A 21372-nucleotide genomic window follows, 5' to 3' on the forward strand; every position below is an offset into this window, starting at 1 on the left:
CCTGGCAACCGAAATCTTTTTTTTGCGAGAGATTTCATTCAATCGCAACCATACCACGTCTTTTCATTTTTATTTAACTGATGTTTTTTTTATTTTCTTTGTCTGTTATGTCATTCACACATTTTACCATGTTATTATTGACTTTCTGTATTGAAATTTCCTCGAAGTTCGTTTTTTGGGGTTATTTTTCATTTCTTGCACGGTAAAAATCATACCTAGCTTGTTTTGTTTTTAGTACGAGGCAGGGGCCATGTCTGTATTCAGTCAACATAATTGTAAAAATACCAAATATTAATTTATTAATCATCATTAGGCGTTAAACACCCATCTATACATTCATGTTGATAAATATATACGGTACAATGTAAGGTATTGGCCTTGAAATTTTATGTATTATTAACATAAGCTAAATGTAAAATAATCCACAAACTAGTGATCTTGTGACCTATGGTCAACTACAAGAAAGTCAAAACACGTATCATTTCGTCGTTGTTAACTACAAGAGAGTCAAAATAAATATAACATAATGTCCTCTGGAAATCGTAATAACTATTCAGAGTCAGAACTCGTCATATAGTACTCTTCACCATCAACCCTGTAACATTTAAAAAGCAAATCTTGCAGGCGCATAAAATTACTCCGCATACCTCGATATGTAAAACGATGCACTCGGAAACTGTTCTCCTCAAACATCCATAGGATCATTAATTTATTCAGAAAAGAATAAAGACGTTTATACTTTTTGAGAAAAATAAACTCGCAGTAAACATCGGAAGGTTTGTAAAATATACCATACTTTTTATTTTTTCTTTCCTCAATTTGATCTTTACTGAGATATTCTGTTGTCCATGTTGAGCATCCTTGTTCAGTAGACATGTCCATATCCGCCTCATTTATTGTGCTGTGGTTAATGTGATTTCTTTCTTTTGTACTAGGTTCTTCTTCAGTCAATTTATCTGCTTCGTCTAAATTGGATTTTATTTCAATGGTATTCGTGTTGTCTAAACTGATTGCCGTATTGCTGCTATCAATACTTTTATTTCCTTCCATACTTGTGCCCACGTGTCCTAAAATGTCTGGTGACACTTCCTCAACATCACAGTAACGTTCCCAATCATCATCACTATCATCATCTGATATATTATTGCCTTCCTCATTATCTTCGAGTGGGGAATTTAGGTTGATAATCCTTGTCTCATAAATTACAAATCTATCGAATATTGTCTTGAGAAAGCTTTGGTTTTTTGTCTGTACTCCATATTTGAATACGTATTCTGCAATATCTTTTATATACTTCTTTGTGTAGTAACCTTTATCTAGGTAAACAACATAATCATCATTGTCCTTAAAACTTTCACCAGGAGTCATCAACTCTGCAAACGGAGGACGATCTCTTTTGGGGTACATGTATTTGTCAGAATCGGATGGTACAAGCTGTGCAGCTAACTTTCTAGCCAGCAATGTATCGTCAATTTTGATGAAATGTTTACTTTCTTCAGGGTGAGTACAAGGTCTGCAAAGATTCAAAACAACTGGGAGGCTAGCAAATCGAAATACCATTATTTTCGAAAAGGCTTGGTAATACTTAACAAAGTCCACTCGCCTCCCACTATCAGTAAGACCATCAAAAAATGTTTTTACTATACGAGGGTGCAAGATACATTGTTTTACAACCAAATCAAACAAAAGCATTTCAGAAACCTTCTTCCCACCTTCTATGAAAAGCAACTGATACACAAAATTTCCAATTTTCTGAACATCGTCAAAAAAGTCATCACGTTTATTGCTATAAAACGCCATGTAATGATTAAATTCTACATCTTCTTTTATATAGTTCAGCCCCTCATTTTCGGACCCAGTCTCGTATTCGTGAAATGTTTCCCCAATGAGCATGGAATACAATCGTGTGTGTAAAACATGACCTTTAACCTTTACAAAACCATCATTACTTAATGGACATTCCATTGGTTTACAGAAAGAACATACAACATCGGCGCTTCCATACAAAACTATACGTTTACTTATATCAGGATGAAATAGAATAAAGTCGTTTTCAGATCCGAAGTCTGTCAGTCCGTCTAAAATAAATGCGTACTGCTTTATTCTTATTTTTTCTTTTGCCTCTTCAAAGAAATGTTTAATCATTGTATCGTTTCTATTCTTTAAACCAGTTATGTTCAGATATTTACCGATGGAAAAGCATTCACGATTACCAGAAGCTAAAGAGAGTAGTTTCTTTACAAGTGGTTTACAATCCGTAAAAATGAATGTCATATCTTCACTTTTCTGATCTCTAAAACCCTTAGGCCGGACATAATCGTATATAAATTCTTCGTCACAGTGCGAAAAACCTACAAAATCGGCATACGATATCAAAATAGCTTCCTTAACAGTAGAGTGTTGTAGCATATAAGTATCCGACAACTTTAAACGTTTCCAATTTAGATGTTCCATTGAATATTGTTCAATCATATATGTTTCCTTCAGATGTGAAAATGCTTCTTTTATCAAGACTGTCTTAATATGCGTTTGCTTTTCAAAATGAACCAAGATCGACTTCAAAAGTTGTTCATCTATGTCATCTACATTGAGTTTATCTTTGAGGGCGGTATACACTAGAAGTGAATACTTGTACATGTAAAGCTTGTTGTCAAATCCCTTGATTATCAACTGATTGATTTCCTCGACTAATGCTTGAGACGCACGTGAAAAATATCGTATACCTTGTCTAGTAAAATTCTTATTACTGCAAAATAAGTGACAAGCTAATGGAAACCCTGTATCGGATTCAAAACGGCTAGTGTAAATGGCTTCTACTGATGCACTGCATATCTGCAAGGATGTATCACTATTTTCTACGATCTCCAAAATACATTGTGTAAATCTTCCATGGAATGTTCCGCATGGCTTGATATTGTGTTTTGACATATGCTTTAACAATATCTCTTTCTTAAAATACTTGTTTATTGGGGGATTAAAGTCCAATTTTACGATAACCTCTTTTTTAAACAGCTTGTGTCTTTCTAATATTTTTCTGTTTGTTTGCTGATTGCCTTTCATAGTAATGATGAATTTTGATTTACAAGACGGTTGACTGATACAGCTGTACAAAATATCAAAAATTCCTCTGTGGGTATTCTCATCAAAAGATAACGTTGTTCTTCCAAATAAATCTTCTAATATAAATAAGGACTGTTCATTCAAGTTTAAAAGGTCTCTATATCTAACAATATCATCGCAAAAAAATATCATAGGCTGATAAAAATGTTTTTCCTTGTAAATAGAAGCTATTTGGAGACTTGTTTTTGATTTACCACCTCCTTGATTTGACATGATAATTACGATGTTATTTTTTTCCATCACTTCACATGCAGTTTTCACACCCAATGTTGGAAAATATGTTTCATCTTCTTCATGTTGTGCAATGTAAGCCTTTGTTTGGTCTAAAAGTAGATTAAATTATACATGTTATATGAAATTTGTAGCATAAAAAGGGTTGCAAATAAAGTCATTAAGGAAGTTTGCTTGTAATGTTTTGGAATTTTTGTCAGCTTTTTCGAAATCTTCTGGAATGTGCCAAAGCGACAACAACCCGACCATAGAGCAGACAACAGCCGAAGACAACCAATGGGTCTTCAATGTAGAGAAAAACCCGCACCCGCAGGCGCCTTTCAGCTGGTCCCTTAAAATATGTATACTAGTTCGGTGACAATTGACGTCATACTCAACTCCGAATTATACCCAAGAAAATAAAATTATAAATCATACAAACACATTTAAAAAAAAATACCCCTTGACCCCCATTCTTCTATTTATTAATCTTTTGTATGATTATAATCTATCTGTAAAAGTCTTAAAAAATCTATGTTATCTTTTAATAGTTTATGAGCAATTTGACCTAATTTTTATTTTTGCTCTTTTGGTTACTTTATCAATCCCCTAATAATATATACTAGTGTTATAAAAAGCTTGTTATTTTGAAAATAAGTAGCGAACTTCCTTGAAGATACCAGGATTGAATTTTTATATGTGCGAGAGACGAGCGTATCATCTACATAAGAGTCATCAGTGACGCTCGAATCAATATGTGTAATAAAAGGCATTTTTTTTTAAATACATTTATTTGTATTGTAGTCCTTTAATATTATAATATCTAATTATTTAACATTGCCATGAAAGTGGGGGTTTGGCATGCCACAAAACATGGTTCAACCCACCATTTTTGTCTTTACAAATGACCTGTACCAAGTCAGGGATATGGCCATTGTTATATTATAGTTCGTTTCTGTATGTGTTACATTTTAACGTTGTGTTTCCTTTATGTCGTTTATTTTCTCTTATATTTGAGTGTGAATTCACATTACTATAAGACGTGTCACGGTAATTTTCTATTCCAAATTCATGTATTTGGTTTTGATTTTATATTTGTTATTATCATCGGATTCTGTCTAATGATTATTCCGTTTCTGTGTGTGTTACATTTTAATGTTGTGTCGTTGTTCTCCTCTTATATTCAATGCGTTTCCCTCAGTTTTAGTTTGTTACCCCGATTTGTTTTTTTACCCATAGATTTATGAGTTTTGAACAGCGGTATACTACTGTAGCCTTTATTTTTCAGGACAACAAATTCGATGTTTTTAATGAAGTAGTCGGTGAAATGAAGGCACTGTAAACTTAAGGCATTAACAAAAAAAAAACGTGTGTGTTCAAATATATCTTCTACTAAGATGTCATAGAAGAATACACTTTTCAAAAAGTGTGCCTCTCTCAATACTAAGGATGCCAAATTGTTATTATATTGCGAGAAAAAACTAGAAAATGTCAATTTTGATAAAAGCGTGTCTTCCAAATAGCATAAATTCTGCAAATTTAAATGCTCATCTTTTATTATTCTTCAAAATTTCCAGTTTTGAGCCTTTGGGTATGTTAATGCCCTTACACTTATGGTTGATGTAATTATGAATGTGAAACGATGCATACTCATACTTACCTATTATATTCTGTTTTCTGTTATCTTGGAATATGTAATGAATTGAAATTGAAATATATTAAATCTTTTGTAAACATTTGTTACTATCTTAAATTAGTTGTAAACATATGAATTGTGATTTTGTTTTATTATATACTTCCGTGCAATATCAAAATGTAATTTAATAAGGAGTGAGCGAACATTTCACAAAAAATAAAAAACCAAAAACAAACATTTGTGTTAAGTGTTATTATTTGATATCAATGTGTATCAACCATTCGTCAACCTAAAGTTTGAGTAGAGTTTAGAAATAGGGTATCCCGACTTCTACTATCCAGCAGCCAAACCCCTCAAAACGGGGCGACTGTATAAATACGTTACCAAGTACCTCGAAACTGTGAGTTTAATTCCAATTTTCATCACTAACACGAGAATGTTATCTAACCAATAGAGACTCTAGTTAATAAAAAATACTAATTTATATTTACTATGCTTTGTATGACATCAGCCCTGCCTATATTCTTGAACAAGTCAACGTACAAGTGCTACATCGATCTATCAGTTTAAGCTATACGCAACTACTAACAGTTCAAAAAGAGGGACGAAAGATACCAAAAGGACAGTCAAACTCATAAATCTAAAATAAACTAACAACGCCATGGCTAAAAATGAAAAAGACTAACAGATAAACAATAGTACACACGACACAACATAGAAAACTAATGAATAAACAACACGAACCCCACCAAAAACTGGGGGTGATCTCAGGTGCTTCAAAAATGCAAACAACAACGAACTGCGAGAAAAAAATTTACAGGCCAGCTGCATTTCTTGGAAACAAGCTCTGGAACAGTTTGAAGCATACAAGTCACTATAGTGCTTTAAATCTCAGCTCAAAACACCTTTTTATCGAATTGAGTTTTTCATTTAGATTTTTCTTTTTTCTTGTTTTGTGTGTACTTCTGGTTGAATATTCTGCTAGTATTTGTCTCTCATATAGTGTATGTTTTGTGTCTTTCTCTTTGTTTTGTTTTTATTGTGTACGTATAACGCTTAAGGTGGCTCGTGGGTACAAAAATTTTAGCAAAAAATTAAATTTTTATTTTTTCATTACAAATTTTATTTATTACACTATTAGTTGTAACTTTATGATATGATACAAAAAACAAACAAAAAAAAAGGATTTGGTTTGGCCCCAGATGACTTTAAAAATTGAAAAAGCTCCAAATTATCTCCCTTTGGTGCAAAAATGCCATTTTTTGGCCTTAAATTTGAAATATCTTTTTTAACTCATCGGTGACCTATATTTTTTATTATTGTTTTCAAATAAGATGTACATAAACTAAATAATTGTAAAATTTAAGCGATTTCTTATATTAGGTTATTTTTTTATTTTTTTATTTCGATATTTCCTCTTTTTCTCCTATTAGTTCAACAGAAAAAAAAGGACATTAACAAAAATGTATGCTTCTTCCAGAGGCAGATTTTAGCTTAAATGAACGGTGACCTCATTTTTTTATTTCATTTTTCTTTTAAGTATATGATAAAGTTCATTTATGAAAAAATATAGCGAAATCCTATATTAGAAAAAAAATGCATTTATACCCAGAAGCCCCCTTAACAGTAATTCTTATTCATGAGTTGGGCGCTTTATAAATTTTCAATGTTAAAGTTATCATGTCTCATAGGTGGACGCTGTTGCTATCGCAATACGTGAAAGAAATATTTGTATGGATTCATGGAAATATACGTGGCTTATTTAAAATTTCTCAACCCTCCCCCTATCCCTCTAGCCAATGCAGAAAAGTAAACACATTACGATACGCACATTTAAATACAGGTCAAGAGAAGTCCGAGTCCGATGTCAAAAGATGTAATCAAAGAAAATGAACACAATGACAATAATACATAGATAACATCAGACTACTAGCAGTTAACTGACATAGATATAGGAAGATATGGTGTGAGTGCCAATGAGACAACTCTCCATCCAAATAACAATTTAAAAATTAAACCATTATAGGTTAAATGTCAGCTCTTGCAGACTTCAATTAAAATGATTAAAAAATTATGTCTTCATCATATAAAAATCAGGCACAATACTGACATTCTTGTGCTTTATAGGGAATTTTTCTATAAAATATTGGATGTGAAATACCTGAACGTGAATGAAGTCTGCATGTTGAGCTATATTTACGAATGATGTCCTGATACCGATGATAACATTTATTAAATGTTTTGACTAGTTTGTGATATCGAAAACCCTGGTGTAATAATTTTTCAGTAAACATCTCTCTTTAAAATTTAAAACATTGTTACATACACGAGCGAATCGTACAAGTTAAGAAATATGAACACCGTAAGATGGTGACAAGGGAACGTCACCATCTAAAAATGGATATTTATATATGTTTCTTTGATTAATTAATAATTTATTCATTGATATCAATTAGCGTATTATTATATATGCGACCATTGCATTATTCGTTGTTAACCGAGACTTGCCGCAATGAACAATGGATACAATACAGCATGAAAACAATAATTAACCACAAGAAAAACAAGCATTCTGGTTAAAAAATAGTATACTGGTAATTTGTCGGTTGGGGTCTAATAACAAAAACGTAGTACGTACGACAAAAGATATTTACCTATTTTGGTGATTCTGTCATCAATTTTTGTCAATTCACTATGTACTATGCTGCTATTTGCTGATATTTGTTGTTGTATCTCTTCCAATTTCTAGAATAGATAAAGACACCTAATGCTAAGGTTTTTATAAATAAAGGATATCAACTAATACAATTGTTATCTTACCCCGTATTGCTAACTGTAGAAGCTTTTTTTTAGATTTGATTGAAAAACACAAATATAGACTTCTGTAAAAAATGATTCAAATTAATACGTGCTGAAGACCTACTTTGAACTATATTGGTTAATTTTTACAAACTGTGACTTGAACAGAGAGTTGTCTCATTGGCACTTATACCACATCTTCTTATATATATATTCAAGTATACTGTAAATTTTTTTTTTTAAATTCTGGCGAATTTATATTTACTACATCTGTAAACATGAAACAATACTTCTTGCGATTGTAAATAAATTTTAAAAATCAGAAATACTGGTTTGAAGTCACAATTTATTTGATTATGTTTTATACTTTTTTTTTTATTTGAAGAACAAATATTTGAATAATCTTTTTAATATACTTCGGGTGTGATTGGTAGAATTACATTTTGCTAGTGTGTATGTTGGTAAAAATGTATCGTCAAACATACAACACGACATATTTATGTTAAGTATTATGATATAAAGTCATTGTTGGTCATGCAGATTTGTTTGATATACTAACATTTTCAGTGTCGCTTTGTTGTTTTAATTCTTGCAAAAGAAAATTTTGATACTGTAGCAGTATTGTGGAATCAAGAGGTCTTTGTTCAGCGTTCAAAAGATTCTGTTTCATTCTATCTTCAAAATTACAGAATCGTGCAATTGTTAAAAGTATGTGTTCAAGATCTGTTTTAAACTTTTGGTAGTCTGCGTCAGTTATTTTTGCTTCTTTGGCATGACCATAAATTTTATTTCTATATTCTATGAGGTTTTCTATTGTCTGTTTCAAATGGGGAGTCGTTCGGCAATTAACAGCAAAGTTGATTAGTAAGCATCTGGTAAGAGTTATATCAAGACACGCAGACGACAGGTTGGGTTTGGCTAAACAACAACAAAACGTTGATCTTGTTCGAGGATTGTGATTGGGTAGTCTTGGTCCACTTTTGTCCAGTAATACATCCAGTTGATTATCACGAAGGATTCTAGAACTTGGAGTACCTGGTGGTATTATATTATGTATACATTGACAACATGGTCGTCTGTTATAACATAAATGGTAAATTTCATGTTGATTTTGATTGATAAAATCTACAAATGTTAAATGTCTTTTAGACAAGTCATCATCCAGGACAGCAGTCATGGCTTCTTTTCCGTGATCAACAATCACTGTAGCACTTCTGTAGAAATTTTCCCGCGCTTTGTCCGTCATGTTTGACGTAAAACTCAACTATGTTACATATTTGTATAAACCAAATCCCTGGAAAAGAATGAATGTGATATAAATGTAATGATCAGCAAAGCCGTAAATAAACTAAAAAACCTAAATTACACCCTGGTATATCATATTCCATTGTTACTTTATTAGTTACTGACTAGGCTGGTCAACATTTTCACCTTTACACTTGAATATTGATAATCAAAACTGACATTTAGACAAAAAGAGGCTAGTGATAAAGAGCCAGATAGAAGATAGAATTTTTTCAATTGTCGTAAATAAGGACAGGTATTCGAAATGTTTACATACCCACCCTGTGGCGGATCCAGGGGGAGGGTTCCGGGGGTTGGAACCCCTCTTTTTTTGGACGATCAATGCATTTGAATGGGGACATATAGTTGGAACCCTCGCTTTGTCCTGGGTTGTGCCCCCACCCTTAAAATGGCTGAATCCGTGAGTACTGTTAATGTTCCTTTAATCGTTAAATGAACGTGCAAAGATCTAAAAATTTTCCAAACACAAGGAATCAGATTTAACGTATATATCTCAAAAGGGTGAAGCTTCAGTTTTAGCTCACCTGCCCCAAAGGGCCAAGTGAGCTTTTCCCATCACTTTGTGTCCATCGTCCGTCATCGTCTGTTAATTTTTACAAAAATCTTCTCGTCTGAAACTACTGGGCCAAATTAATTCAAACTTAGCCACAATCATCTTTGGGGTATCTAGTTTACAAAAATGTGTCCGGTGACCGGGCAATCCAACCATTGTTGTCGCTTTGACAAATTCCCCATTTCCTGTCTCAATTGTATAATGGGTATACATTATGTAGTTATATATAAAGTATATAATGATGGTTGAGTGGCGTTATAAACTAGATTTTATGATTTGAAAATGTTTAATTCGTCTAATCTGAAACACCTAGGATGTAAAATAGTTATCCCATTCAAACTTGGTGTGTCAGAGTCAGATTGTCCTCTGGCCTCTGACATTGACATACCGCGTTCTCTAGGGATAACTATTAACTATCGGTTATCAAATAATCAAATACATCAAAGGTGTACACTTCGACTAAAATTATCTAATCAATATCCCATACGCCATGTCAAGGATATCACTTATTTTAAAGAATAATAGGTGCCGATAACTCACTTATCTTGTTTTACTTCATAAAATTGCTAAGATTAGAAAATGTTGAAGGGGTTATAGTATTACGTACATGGGGGGACATATACTTGCCTCCCCATGCCGCTAAAGTTATATTTGCTTAAGAGCAATAAAAACACATCTATTTCCATAGCACGTTTATTTCAAAGAGACAGATAACATCACATGACAAATATGCATCATCATCATACAAAGGGACACAACTCTCACGACTAAACTACAAAACACATACGACCATACAATACAGATATATAACATCCCGCCCCCAAAAAGAAAATTTCCCAAATTTTTATCAAAATGGTGTATGTGTTTTACCCATATACAATTTCAAGAAGAAGAAAAAATGCACAATAACAAATTCAGACTATATGATTACTTCCGTATATTAAGACTCAAATCAGTAACAATTTTCCAAATAATCTTTGTAAATACATTTATATTAACTGAAATATTCGTGGCTGAACAGTTCTCAATCTAGCATCCATACACACCAGTATCAACAATGCAGAAAAATCCGAACGTCTGGCATCTCGATCTCCCCCTTAGGACCTTATGCACGCATTACGTTCATTCATCATAAAAAAAAATATGCATTTAATACATTTACTCAATCTAAATGGAAAATACTAGAATACTGTCATAAATGTAGCTGTATATAACAAATTGATAGATAATCATCAGAGACCTTTAACTCTTAAAAATAGTAAATATTACATCAATGAAACACTTCATAAGTTACATATGCAGTCAAAAGAAAATACGACTAATTCTCCCTCTCTAACGTGGTCAAAAGTTTGTGATTGTGTAGAAATTCCAATCGCGTCCAACAGTTAAAATGAAAATTAAAGTTCAGATGACAATAAACAATTGCGAATACTTTTGATATAAATATGCATATGTCCAATGTTACGTAGTTTACAACAGTTCCTTGAATTTTACCGTTTCCGTTTTCTTTTGTCGACGAAAAACTCCAATAGTGACATCTGAATATAGGCTAAATCCAAATTAAAAACATCCAAATATTACATAAAGTCAAAACATCGGTTACGAGTCAAATGCATGGTACTGCTATACTCCACTAAACGCAAAGTTCAAGATTTCAACGTGGTCATAATTTAATAATGGCGCCGCCAGCATCGTGGTCTAGACTATTAGAAAGTTGGTTCTTCATCTTTGGGGACAGCTCACATAAAATACACATAAAAAAGGGGTCGTTTTTAAGTCCTCCACCATATTACGTACATGGGGGGACATATACTTGCCTCCCCATGCCGCTAAAGTTATATTTGCTTAAGAGCAATAAAAACACATCTATTTCCATAGCACGTTTATTTCAAAGAGACAGATAACATCACATGACAAATATGCATCATCATCATACAAAGGGACACAACTCTCACGACTAAACTACAAAACACATACGACCATACAATACAGATATATAACAATAGTTATACAGCAGCATAAGTCAAGAAAACCAAAACAAAATGAATTGAGAATGATGAAATCTGACTTTTTAAAAATTCTTTAAAAGTAAACTAGATATTAGTTCATTAAGCCTGTATATACTTATTACAGTGACATTTAATGGGGTTTTGTTTTTGTTTTTTTGATTTGGTTTTCGGTTTTTTTGGGCGGGGGGGGGGGGGGGTATTATTGATTTCAATATTATTATTCTAAGCTTTGATTATGTCTCATATATTAAAGTGACTGCGTTACATATAATGGATAACATTTTCTACGATCTCGGCGTTTTCTATATTTTAAAAAGACGTTTATAATTATTTGGTTTTGGAACAATCTATTTAAAATTAAATCTCTCACTCGCTCATTTTTCAATGCTTGGTCGCTGCGTGGGAGTAGTGACCAACCATTAAAAGATGAGCGAGTGAGATATTTAATTTTAATTAGATTGGTTTTGGAACACATTTTTACTTTAAGACATCATGCTGCGTTGTATGATAGCATAAGGAAATCAAGAGAAACTTCTGTTTTATTAAGCTGGAAATGGTGCAACTACAAACACAGCTTTGATTAACATTATGCTTTTTTATCAAAAATATGATAGAAAATGTGCCAGGTGGTATTAATTTCTTACCATACTTATACTCACATACTAAAGTATAACATGCTCTATTGGGAAATATTTTGTCGTAGTACTGCAGAAACTAGATGATCTATGGGTTTCTAAGCAAGATACACACTCATGATAAAGTTTGCTGAGTCTAAATTATATTTGTTAACGCCGAATTCAAAATTTTGGGAAGAAAAACTGATGTATAACAATTGTAGGACTATAATTATGTTGTAGAACATTGTCTCAATGTAGGTCTTGGATCTACGATTGGGTCGCTGAAGTTCGATGGTCAAAGTGACGTACGATCGCCACAAGGACTGCGATGGTCACAGTGAAGTACAATGACCACACGGACTACAATGGTTCGTTCTCTGATGTTGGATGTTTAGTGTGTTAATGGAGAGTTGTATCATTGGCACTCATACCACATCTTCTATTGTTATAGTCTATGTATGATTGCCCTTAACAGTTACATACTAAATTATAGATGATATTTTGCAATTTGATATTCTGCAAGTAACGCTATTCTGTGTTTTAGTAACATTTATTTTGAGTTCCTCATTTACCACGTAATATTCTAATCCGGAGAGTTTACCTGCGGACCCGTGTATGTACACATCTTAGAGAATTCCATGCTCCATCGTACATAAAAAAAAAAAAGAACCTTTTGTAGATTTCGAAATTAATACCGAATGTTTACTTAAACCTCTTCACAAATCACACCCGTTTCCCGTAATCTTAACAGTTTACAAGCCCCGTTTTAACTTGAAGACCAGAAAAGTGCTTCTAACAAGTTTCATATGTATTGAATTACGTTCTGTGTTCACCTTACCTCGTTTTATTTCTGTATTTATCAACAGGAAACATTGCACAAATATCACACCATGTAATCGTGATCAAATCATACTATCCTTTGTGTACATAACTTATCAGTAATGTGTAGATAAAATATTTTATACTTTTTCAGTATCACTTATAAATAATAATATGAATGCAAAGCCGCATATTTGAATTTGAATGTGCAGTTTAGACATTATTTGAGAGGCATCAGTTAACGGACAGGCATCAGCATACCTGTTGACTAGTATACCGGATAGACACCATTGTACCGGAAATCATTATCTAAGGCAGCAACCATTTGATTTTTGATTTTCTGTGGGGGGGGGGGGGGGGGGGGGGGGGGGGGGCTGTGGTTTTTTTTCTGTGCAAACTTTTTTTTTCGCCTTCGGCGAAGAACAATCTATTTTTTTAGCGATAAACCGAAAACATTTTTTTTCTTTCAATTTTAGCATTACATATAGTGGCAGCTGAGGATGAAACAAACAATTTTTTTTTCATAGGGTCCAAAACAGTTTATTTTTTTCACCAAAACCTGGAAACAAACTTTTTTTTCCAAAAAAAAACCCCAGCCCCCCCCCCCCCCCCCCGAAAATCAAATGGTTGCTGCCTAAAGTAACACTAGAAGTATTTTTAGATAACATTGATATTTTGTAAGTAGATCTGATCGATATTTGACGTGTGAACAAATAAATAACGAACCGTTACAGCTTTCATTATAAAAGCTTATTCAGTTTATATATTACGTCTACATTGTTATGTCGCAACTTCTCCATTTATTATAAAACACATTGATTATTTTTTTTTTCTCTTTTCAGTCCGCTAAATGGCCGCGAATCTTTAGAAGAAAGTATTAAAAGCCATATTTTTTTATTCCCATTGTTTATTGTGCCAATTAGACAACTTACCATTTATGTCACCATTTATAAAAATAAATCGTCCGGAGTCTATGTCAACAAAGAAAAACAAGGTGACAGATATAAACTTTTATTTTACATAATTACAAAGGCACGAAGAATGACGTAAAATTATGTCTTGTAAAAATTAGTATGTGATATTCAAAAGCACATACCTTCATAATGAAATAATCAAATAATCAAATAATCAAATAATCATGCAATATTTGGTGAGGCAGTCAAATAATCACTAGTAATATGGCTAAGTTAAACCCAAAACCCAATGAGGTGGCTTATTTAAGGTTTATGTGGACCCTTTGGTTTAAATGACCGTATTGTTACCTCAAAATTTTCTATGAGTACAGACAAACCTGTGCATCTGGAAAAGTTTTAAGGCAAATCTTAACTTAAATTCATAACTTAACTGGATTTTGCCATGGACTTTTTTTAGCCCTTGTGAAGGTTTTTCTGTACTTTTGAGGTTAAAATACGGCCATTTAAGCCAAAGGGTCCATATGAACCTTAATTTCTATGTGAACTTGGGCAAAAAAAATCATAAAAGGTTGACAGTGTTTCCAATTATTATACATATGCTTTGTCAGCAATCTGGTCTATAGTAGTTGTCATTTGATGATGTACTAAAACAACAACTTCATTTTATAAATATATCAACACAAAAAATCAGAAGGTACCCTTTGGATGACGGGCTGCACTGGCAGTAATATGATTATACATGGAGAACGCCAAACTCGAGAGACATTAGACACGAACCAGAATCTCATGGATCCGAGATCATTCAGATATGCGCAAAGAATGTAAAAACTCTGTTTCAGGTCTCAAAAACCGCGAGAGATGGAAAGATACCAACTAAGAATATAAGGCATCAGTGAATGAAGGTGGATAGTGTCAGGAAAAATAATCTCACAGGGTCATACAATCATATACTCTGGTAGAAATGACAAATAAAGGCAACACAGGGCCGTAACTAGCCTCTTTTAATAGTGAGGCGAAATATTTTTGGCGAGGGGTCTGGGGCCGCTCAATGCCCCCAGAAGCTCTAAGAAAAATAACGCAAAATCGTGCATTCTGAGCGTTTTCCGGACTCTTTCTTATGTTGAAACGCAATTCATTTAGCTATTTTTTTTTACAATATTCTGGTCTCAAAGCAAAAACATAGATTCGTTGTAATTTAAGACTTTTAGATATTAGGGACAACATTAATAGACCGATATGTAGGATAAAGCAAAATCATAATTCTCATAATCATTAAAACCGGATCTGTCTGTCTGTTCTTGTCTTGTATTGTGCTTAGACTTTGGTGATTTTATTTATGACTAGATTTAAAAATAGTGACAGTGCAGTATTATACTTTAAGTACTAGTATTACTTAAGGCGACATTAAGGAGTTGACCTTGTTTTACGGTATTAATGATTCTTTTATTGTTAAAAACCTGTTTCTGTTTTAAAAAGTGTCTGAACACGACTTAATGCAATTTAACCCTTCAATGTAAAAGGTCATATCGGGCGATACATTGATGTTTTTTTCAAATGATTAGATACCGGGAAATTGGTGGTCTTACTTTAATTCAAACCATGTCAGCTATCTCAGTAGTTTTATCTACAAAAACATAGCCAGTTTTGTATTCTTTGATATCAAGTTCAATTGAAATAAAAGTGAGGTAAGTGTTCCTGAGACAATATTCCTCAAGTTAAATGAAACCAATTTTCAGACATTTCAAGTATATTTGAATATTATTTTTACTTTTATTATTAGAATATTTGGGAAGTGTTTCCCGATTTAAGTTTTGGTGAAAAAAGATGAATTTATGAAGAATCTGGTGCCATCTCATACTTCGATTAGACCTGCTGAGTTATTTATTTTCAATACATTGCAAGTTAGGTAATTTATTTTCAACTGACACAGAACAAACCATTTATTTTTGTGATTATCAAGGCTGGGTTATTTTTCAAAATCCTCCTCCACCCAGAATATCAAATGGTCGTCCCCTTAGTCAAAAGCGTTTTGTTAAAAATATACTTTTTACTGTTTTGGTCTTTTGTAAATTTGTTGTATTTATCCCTTCTACAACGAAATTTGTTTTATATGCACACGTATAAAAATTGCGGTTTTTACAATGTATCCAACGCTTTAAAAAATAAACCCCAATTGTAAATCACTGCACGAATTCGAACTACCTCTTTTCATTTATCCCATTCGGTACCAAAATATTTAATGTTCTTATTCAAAATCTTTTCCGAGTGAGTCTTTCCTCCCTACACCAAGCACTGTTGTGGTCAATGATTGTACTGTTCAGTCGATAGCAATCTGCCTTAGTGTGGCCAGGAGATCTCAAATGTCGACTGAGAGGGAGGTCTGGCTTGCATTGGTAGTCGCTAAGATGACCGTTCATTCGTTTGTGAAACGGCTGTTCTGACTCGCCAACATACTGTTTACCACATTTACACTGTAAGAGATACACAACATTTGAAGTCTTGCAATTAACATTGCAAAATATGGTGTATTCTGTACCAGTGGAGTGACTGTTATAAGACTGAGTATACAGTTTTTGTTTGCAAGTCAGATATCGTTTAATTGTTTCCGCAACCCTTGCAAGAGCCCACAGATGAAGAGCCTACTTGAGAGGATAAATCAGATCTCACAAGCAAGTCTTTAAGGATTTTTGACCTACGGAAAGCTAGTACAGGTGGCTCGGAATATGTAATATACAACTCGTCTAAACATCAACCCAACAATGTTAGATCTGTAAAAAGAAAATTTTTGGTTCTTCCCTCGCCGGGATTCGAACCCATGCTACTGAGATATTGTCAAACAAATCATAAATCTATGGCAGTTTTGTTTTTGTCAGTTTCTCCAAATCTATATATATGGCAGATTTCGATAATACGTAATTTTAAGTAACGTCATGTTACGTCCAAGCCATCGCTAACAGTGACGGTTTCGTGATATAATTAAATATTTTTTTCAGAATTCGAAATTACGTTTACTGAAATCAATGCAGATGAGAGAATATATATACGTAGCAGCAAAATCGAGGGTGCAGGCAATTTCACAACAAATGTACATGTATAGGTTTTTGGTGTTTTCGCTATTTTTGTTTCGTGTTTATAAATTGATTCTTGTTTCCGCTCCTTGTTTCGGCTTGTTCTCGTGTTTCCTGTGGTGTCCTCACCACATTAAATGTACAATTTTTCACTGTGCATCTTTTAAATCTGGAATTTTATAAAAGAAATCACTTAATTATTAGTTCTTTGTTTTTTAAAACTCCTTAAGTTTCGGGGATACTCAACCGTATTGAAATATACCCGGGGCATATTTACGTTGCTTAGAGCCGCAATTTGATTGGTTAACGAAATGATTTTGTCACGCATGTCAAATTTAACTCTTTCCCTTAATTCGAGAAATACTGAGTAAGTGAGACGTGTTTTAAGTTTGAAGTTAAAAAGATAGAATTTATGGCAAATACAAACATTGAATTGACAATGAAATAGTTAAACAGTTCATAAAAAGATCCATCATTTAAATTTAGTACAAGTTATGAGTGGGTAAAAATATCATAATCTAGAGTACAATGCAAATCCCTGAGATTAAATAGTAATTATGTATTTCAACTTTTCCTGTGATTTTTATACTGCTGTCGATGTCAATCTCTGTATATGCTATAAGAAATCACCTCTAGACATTAATACATATTTGAGTGATAAATGATCCAATAAACGTAAACATCCAGATGACAGAAAATATAAAATGGCCGACTCTATTACAAGGATCTTATATTTAATTGTTGATACGAATTAAACGTGCTTAAGTTACCAAAGGTGGCATTTAAATTTTACTACTATAAAGCCCTTGATTCACAGCTAATTTCAATGTATGTGAAGATCAGTCAAAAAAAATAAACTGACATGAAAGATGATTTGGGTGTGCTTGAGTCTTTTTCTTTATGCAGGGTACCCAACTTGACTAAAATGGATTTGGCTCATTTAGTTTCCATAAGGTTTTGATAAACATGTTTATTTTGACCTGTTGACAAATATAAGAATTATTCAAGAATATTCATTATTGATCATTATTCAGATCCACACAATTATTTCTCTTTACTATTAGTATGCGAGAAAAACTCAGCTGATATTTCAAGAGTCAACCCCCCTATGCAGAGGTGGATTATGGGTAAAGGCCATGGATCCCGCCCCTGCCAAACATTTGCTGGGGAAAATTTGGTTGAATATAAAATAAAGCAACCCTCTTAAGTAGTCAGTGTCCCTCCCCCCCTTTATGAAAGAGGGACAAAAGATACCAAAGGGACAGTCAAACGAAAAATTCATGGATCAGCCACTGCTAGGTCTAACCCACTGGAAGCCCAGTGGCAAATATTTTGTGTATATGTTTTTCTTCCTCTGTGATATTTTATCCTGAGGATCATTTGTCCCGGTAATTTTTATCCAGGCATGGTATTTCACAGGTTGATTTTTTCCAGAGGAGTGAAAATCTATCTGTGTTATGCGAATAGTAAGTAGCAGTATATATTTGCCGTATTATATTTCACAGAACCGTGTGAAATAGAGTCCCATTAAGTACTATGTCAGTTACTATCAATCAATATATACCTGACTATAATAATGAAATGTTTCACAAAGGTAGAACAAATTTGCATAATTTATCAAAGGGAGGTAATTATGAGAAATTTATATTTTAAAGATATTAATATAATATATTTCTGAATCTATTTCACAGTGAAATTTTTCTTTGAATCTTATTTTTTATAGATTCATACCTTTCTTTTAAATTTGTATTTGAACTGAGATCTGAAAACAACTCACTTTTACATGTATTTCACTAACCTTATGATATTATTTTCACAATTAGGATCTTTATAATTACTACTGGTTTTCTTCCCTTTGTTTCATGATGATTTTTTTTTTTAAAAGGATGATATTGACTTGAATATTTCAGGAAATTTCAATGATAATTTGTGTAATTATTTCCCATTATAATGCATTTTTTTTTTTAACAATTTCGCTTTATTTCAAATACACGACTATTATTTCATAGTATTTTTAAGGGATAAGTTTTTTCTAATAACTACTTATATTATAGTATTCAATAAGTTAACTACCGAGAAAGAATTTCATGGCAAAGGAAAAAATATCCCAGGGAAATATTTTCCTCCGGATAAAAAAAATAACAACTACTGTGACATTTTTCCCTCCAGATCAAATTTCAACCGGATATAATTTTGCTTTACATAATTATATTCAGAACTTAATATTGAATTAAGGGGCAATGGACATTGATATTACTTGCCAAGTTGAGTAAAATCTGATATAGAAACATCAGGTTTTTAGCTCACCTGGCCTAAAAGGCCATGTGAGCTTTTCTCATCACTTGGCGTCCGTCGTCGTCTGTCGTCGTTAACAATTTTTCAAACATCTTCATCTCTGAAACTACTGAATGGATTTGAATGAAACTTAGCATGATTGTTCCTTAGTATATCCTGCACAAAGTGTGTGCTTCGATTTTTGATCTGTCAAAAAACATGGCCGCCGTTACTTAAAATAGAACATAGGGGTCAAATGCAGTTTTTGGTTATATCTAAAAAACGAAAGCATTTAGAGCAAATCTGACATGGGGTAAAATTTTAGCCTGTATTTTATACTGCGATGTTAAAAGCCTCTCGCTTCAATTTTCAAAATAGCTCAGGAACCTTGATTTTTGCAACGAAAGTCATTATGTTGTATATTGTTGTGTATATTTATTTTCTGCCCCGGCAACCTGTCTATCACTTAAATTAAAGTTAAAATAGACATTTTTTCAAAAATCCAGATCATTTTAATATAATTTCAGTGACCTGTATCCGATTTCATTAGTATAATATTCAAATGAGCAAAGTGGCGTTGATTTCTGGATATGACATTGCCAGAAGATATTTGAAACAACATGCATCATGTACATTGTAAAATAATTTGAAATTTCTGACATAATGAAAAATTGAATTCAAATACCCTCTTTAATCAGTACAAATTATGGCTTTGTAAGTATCAATGCTGTTTCTTTTAAATGTTTTCTGCTCTATGGTTCAATTTTCCTCAGTGTTTGAAAACCCAATTCATTCTAAAGAGAACCCAATAATTTATAAAAACCATGCCTCACCAACCCTATTAGCCGCTGTCAAGTGCGTTATTTACCCTAAATAATGAATTATTTTTGCTTAAATTTATTTATTTATTGTTATATTTTTAATTTTAAGAAAGATACTTTCGTCATTAAAAGTGAGCAATCCAAAAGCAACAGTAACTACATGTACTTAGACATTCTTGGTCACTTACATTAACGTTAAAATGTAACCAAAACAATATGGGTCAAGAAATTACAAATGGCAGAACTGAGTCCTCATATATATGAATCTTTAAATAATTTGTAAGATAAGAAATCGGCGGTAATGGAATGATCTCCCCTGTAATGGCTGCGCCCATGAATAAAAATTTGTAGCAACATAAACTGAGATATTTGATAGTTTAAGGGGATGTAGAGTCGTCAAAAGATGTAGAGATGATTATGTTAAGTTTGAAACGTCGCAAAACAAAATAAAAACTCTTAGACATGATTTTACAGAGCTAGAAAGAGGTGTCCAAGGTATGGACTTGCAGCTTCAAGAATTAGAAAATGACAAGCTATTCAAACAAAAATTTGAGTTGCAACAGCAAATTGATGAGCTTAAAGAAAAGGCCATTCTACTCGAAAAGCATGATAGGAAATATAATATACTTATTTATGGTATGGATGACAGCAATCCAGAGGAAAATGTCTATGCAACAACACGAAAGCTATTCTCCGAAAAGTTGCTTAGAGATGCTCCAAAGGCTAATTCCATGCCGCTTGCTAATGCCCATAGAGTGTCAACACATGGGAAGGGCCCAAAGCCTATTCTTGTTCGTTTTGTACATTTTGGGGATAAACATTTTGTAATGTCCAAAGCCTATAATTTGAAGATAGAATTCGGCAACAGTTCATAAAGTTTTCTTTTTATTTACGCAGAATAGAAAATCACCTCTCGCCAAAGAGATAGTTATATAAATTGTCTCAAAACTGTTACTTATTCTGAGGAATATAGAAATTTCACCCATATTATTGGTTCATTCATGGAGAAAGGAATAACTCTGTGTGCAATGGCACTGGTCATCAAATAACCATCCATTATTATGATCATATATTTATAGGGACTGTTATGATGTTTACATGGACAATAATTTGGTTTATGTCACTAAAATTGGGTGATTAAAATAACTTTCCATGAATGATGTTAAATTGTTTTAACACATTCACAGAGCTATAATACTGCCACATCATACACATGACAATGATTCA

The 21372-nt window shown here is 32.9% G+C and overlaps 1 protein-coding gene across 1 annotated transcript; it reads right to left on the reverse strand.

Annotated features, from left to right (window-relative positions):
- Window positions 1–303: 303 nt before the first annotated feature.
- On the reverse strand, window positions 304–13349 carry LOC134714496 (uncharacterized). The gene is made up of 5 exons (XM_063575792.1): window positions 13088–13349; window positions 8325–9059; window positions 7621–7711; window positions 4991–5014; window positions 304–3443 (listed from the first exon to the last, which is right to left on the reverse strand). Exons 2-5 carry the CDS (start codon window positions 9009–9011, stop codon window positions 550–552), a joined length of 3696 nt encoding a protein of 1231 aa, XP_063431862.1. The 5' UTR covers window positions 9012–9059; window positions 13088–13349; the 3' UTR covers window positions 304–549.
- Between the last annotated feature and the right edge of the window lie 8023 nt (window positions 13350–21372).

Source organism: Mytilus trossulus, chromosome 4, assembly GCF_036588685.1.
Source record: "Mytilus trossulus isolate FHL-02 chromosome 4, PNRI_Mtr1.1.1.hap1, whole genome shotgun sequence".
Classification (NCBI taxonomy): domain Eukaryota; kingdom Metazoa; phylum Mollusca; class Bivalvia; order Mytilida; family Mytilidae; genus Mytilus; species Mytilus trossulus.

What these genes read in the sequence shown, in the direction of transcription:
- LOC134714496 (XM_063575792.1), bottom strand. Translation starts at nt 9,011, where the DNA reads ATGACGGACAAAGCGCGGGAAAATTTCTACAGAAGTGCTACAGTGATT. An exon ending in AACAAAGCGACACTGAAAAT is followed by an intron (nt 7,712 to 8,324) that starts GTTAGTATATCA and finishes TATCTATTCTAG; the next exon opens with AAATTGGAAGAGATACAACA. An exon ending in CAGAAAACAGAATATAATAG is followed by an intron (nt 3,444 to 4,990) that starts GTAAGTATGAGT and finishes ATCTACTTTTAG; the next exon opens with ACCAAACAAAGGCTTACATT.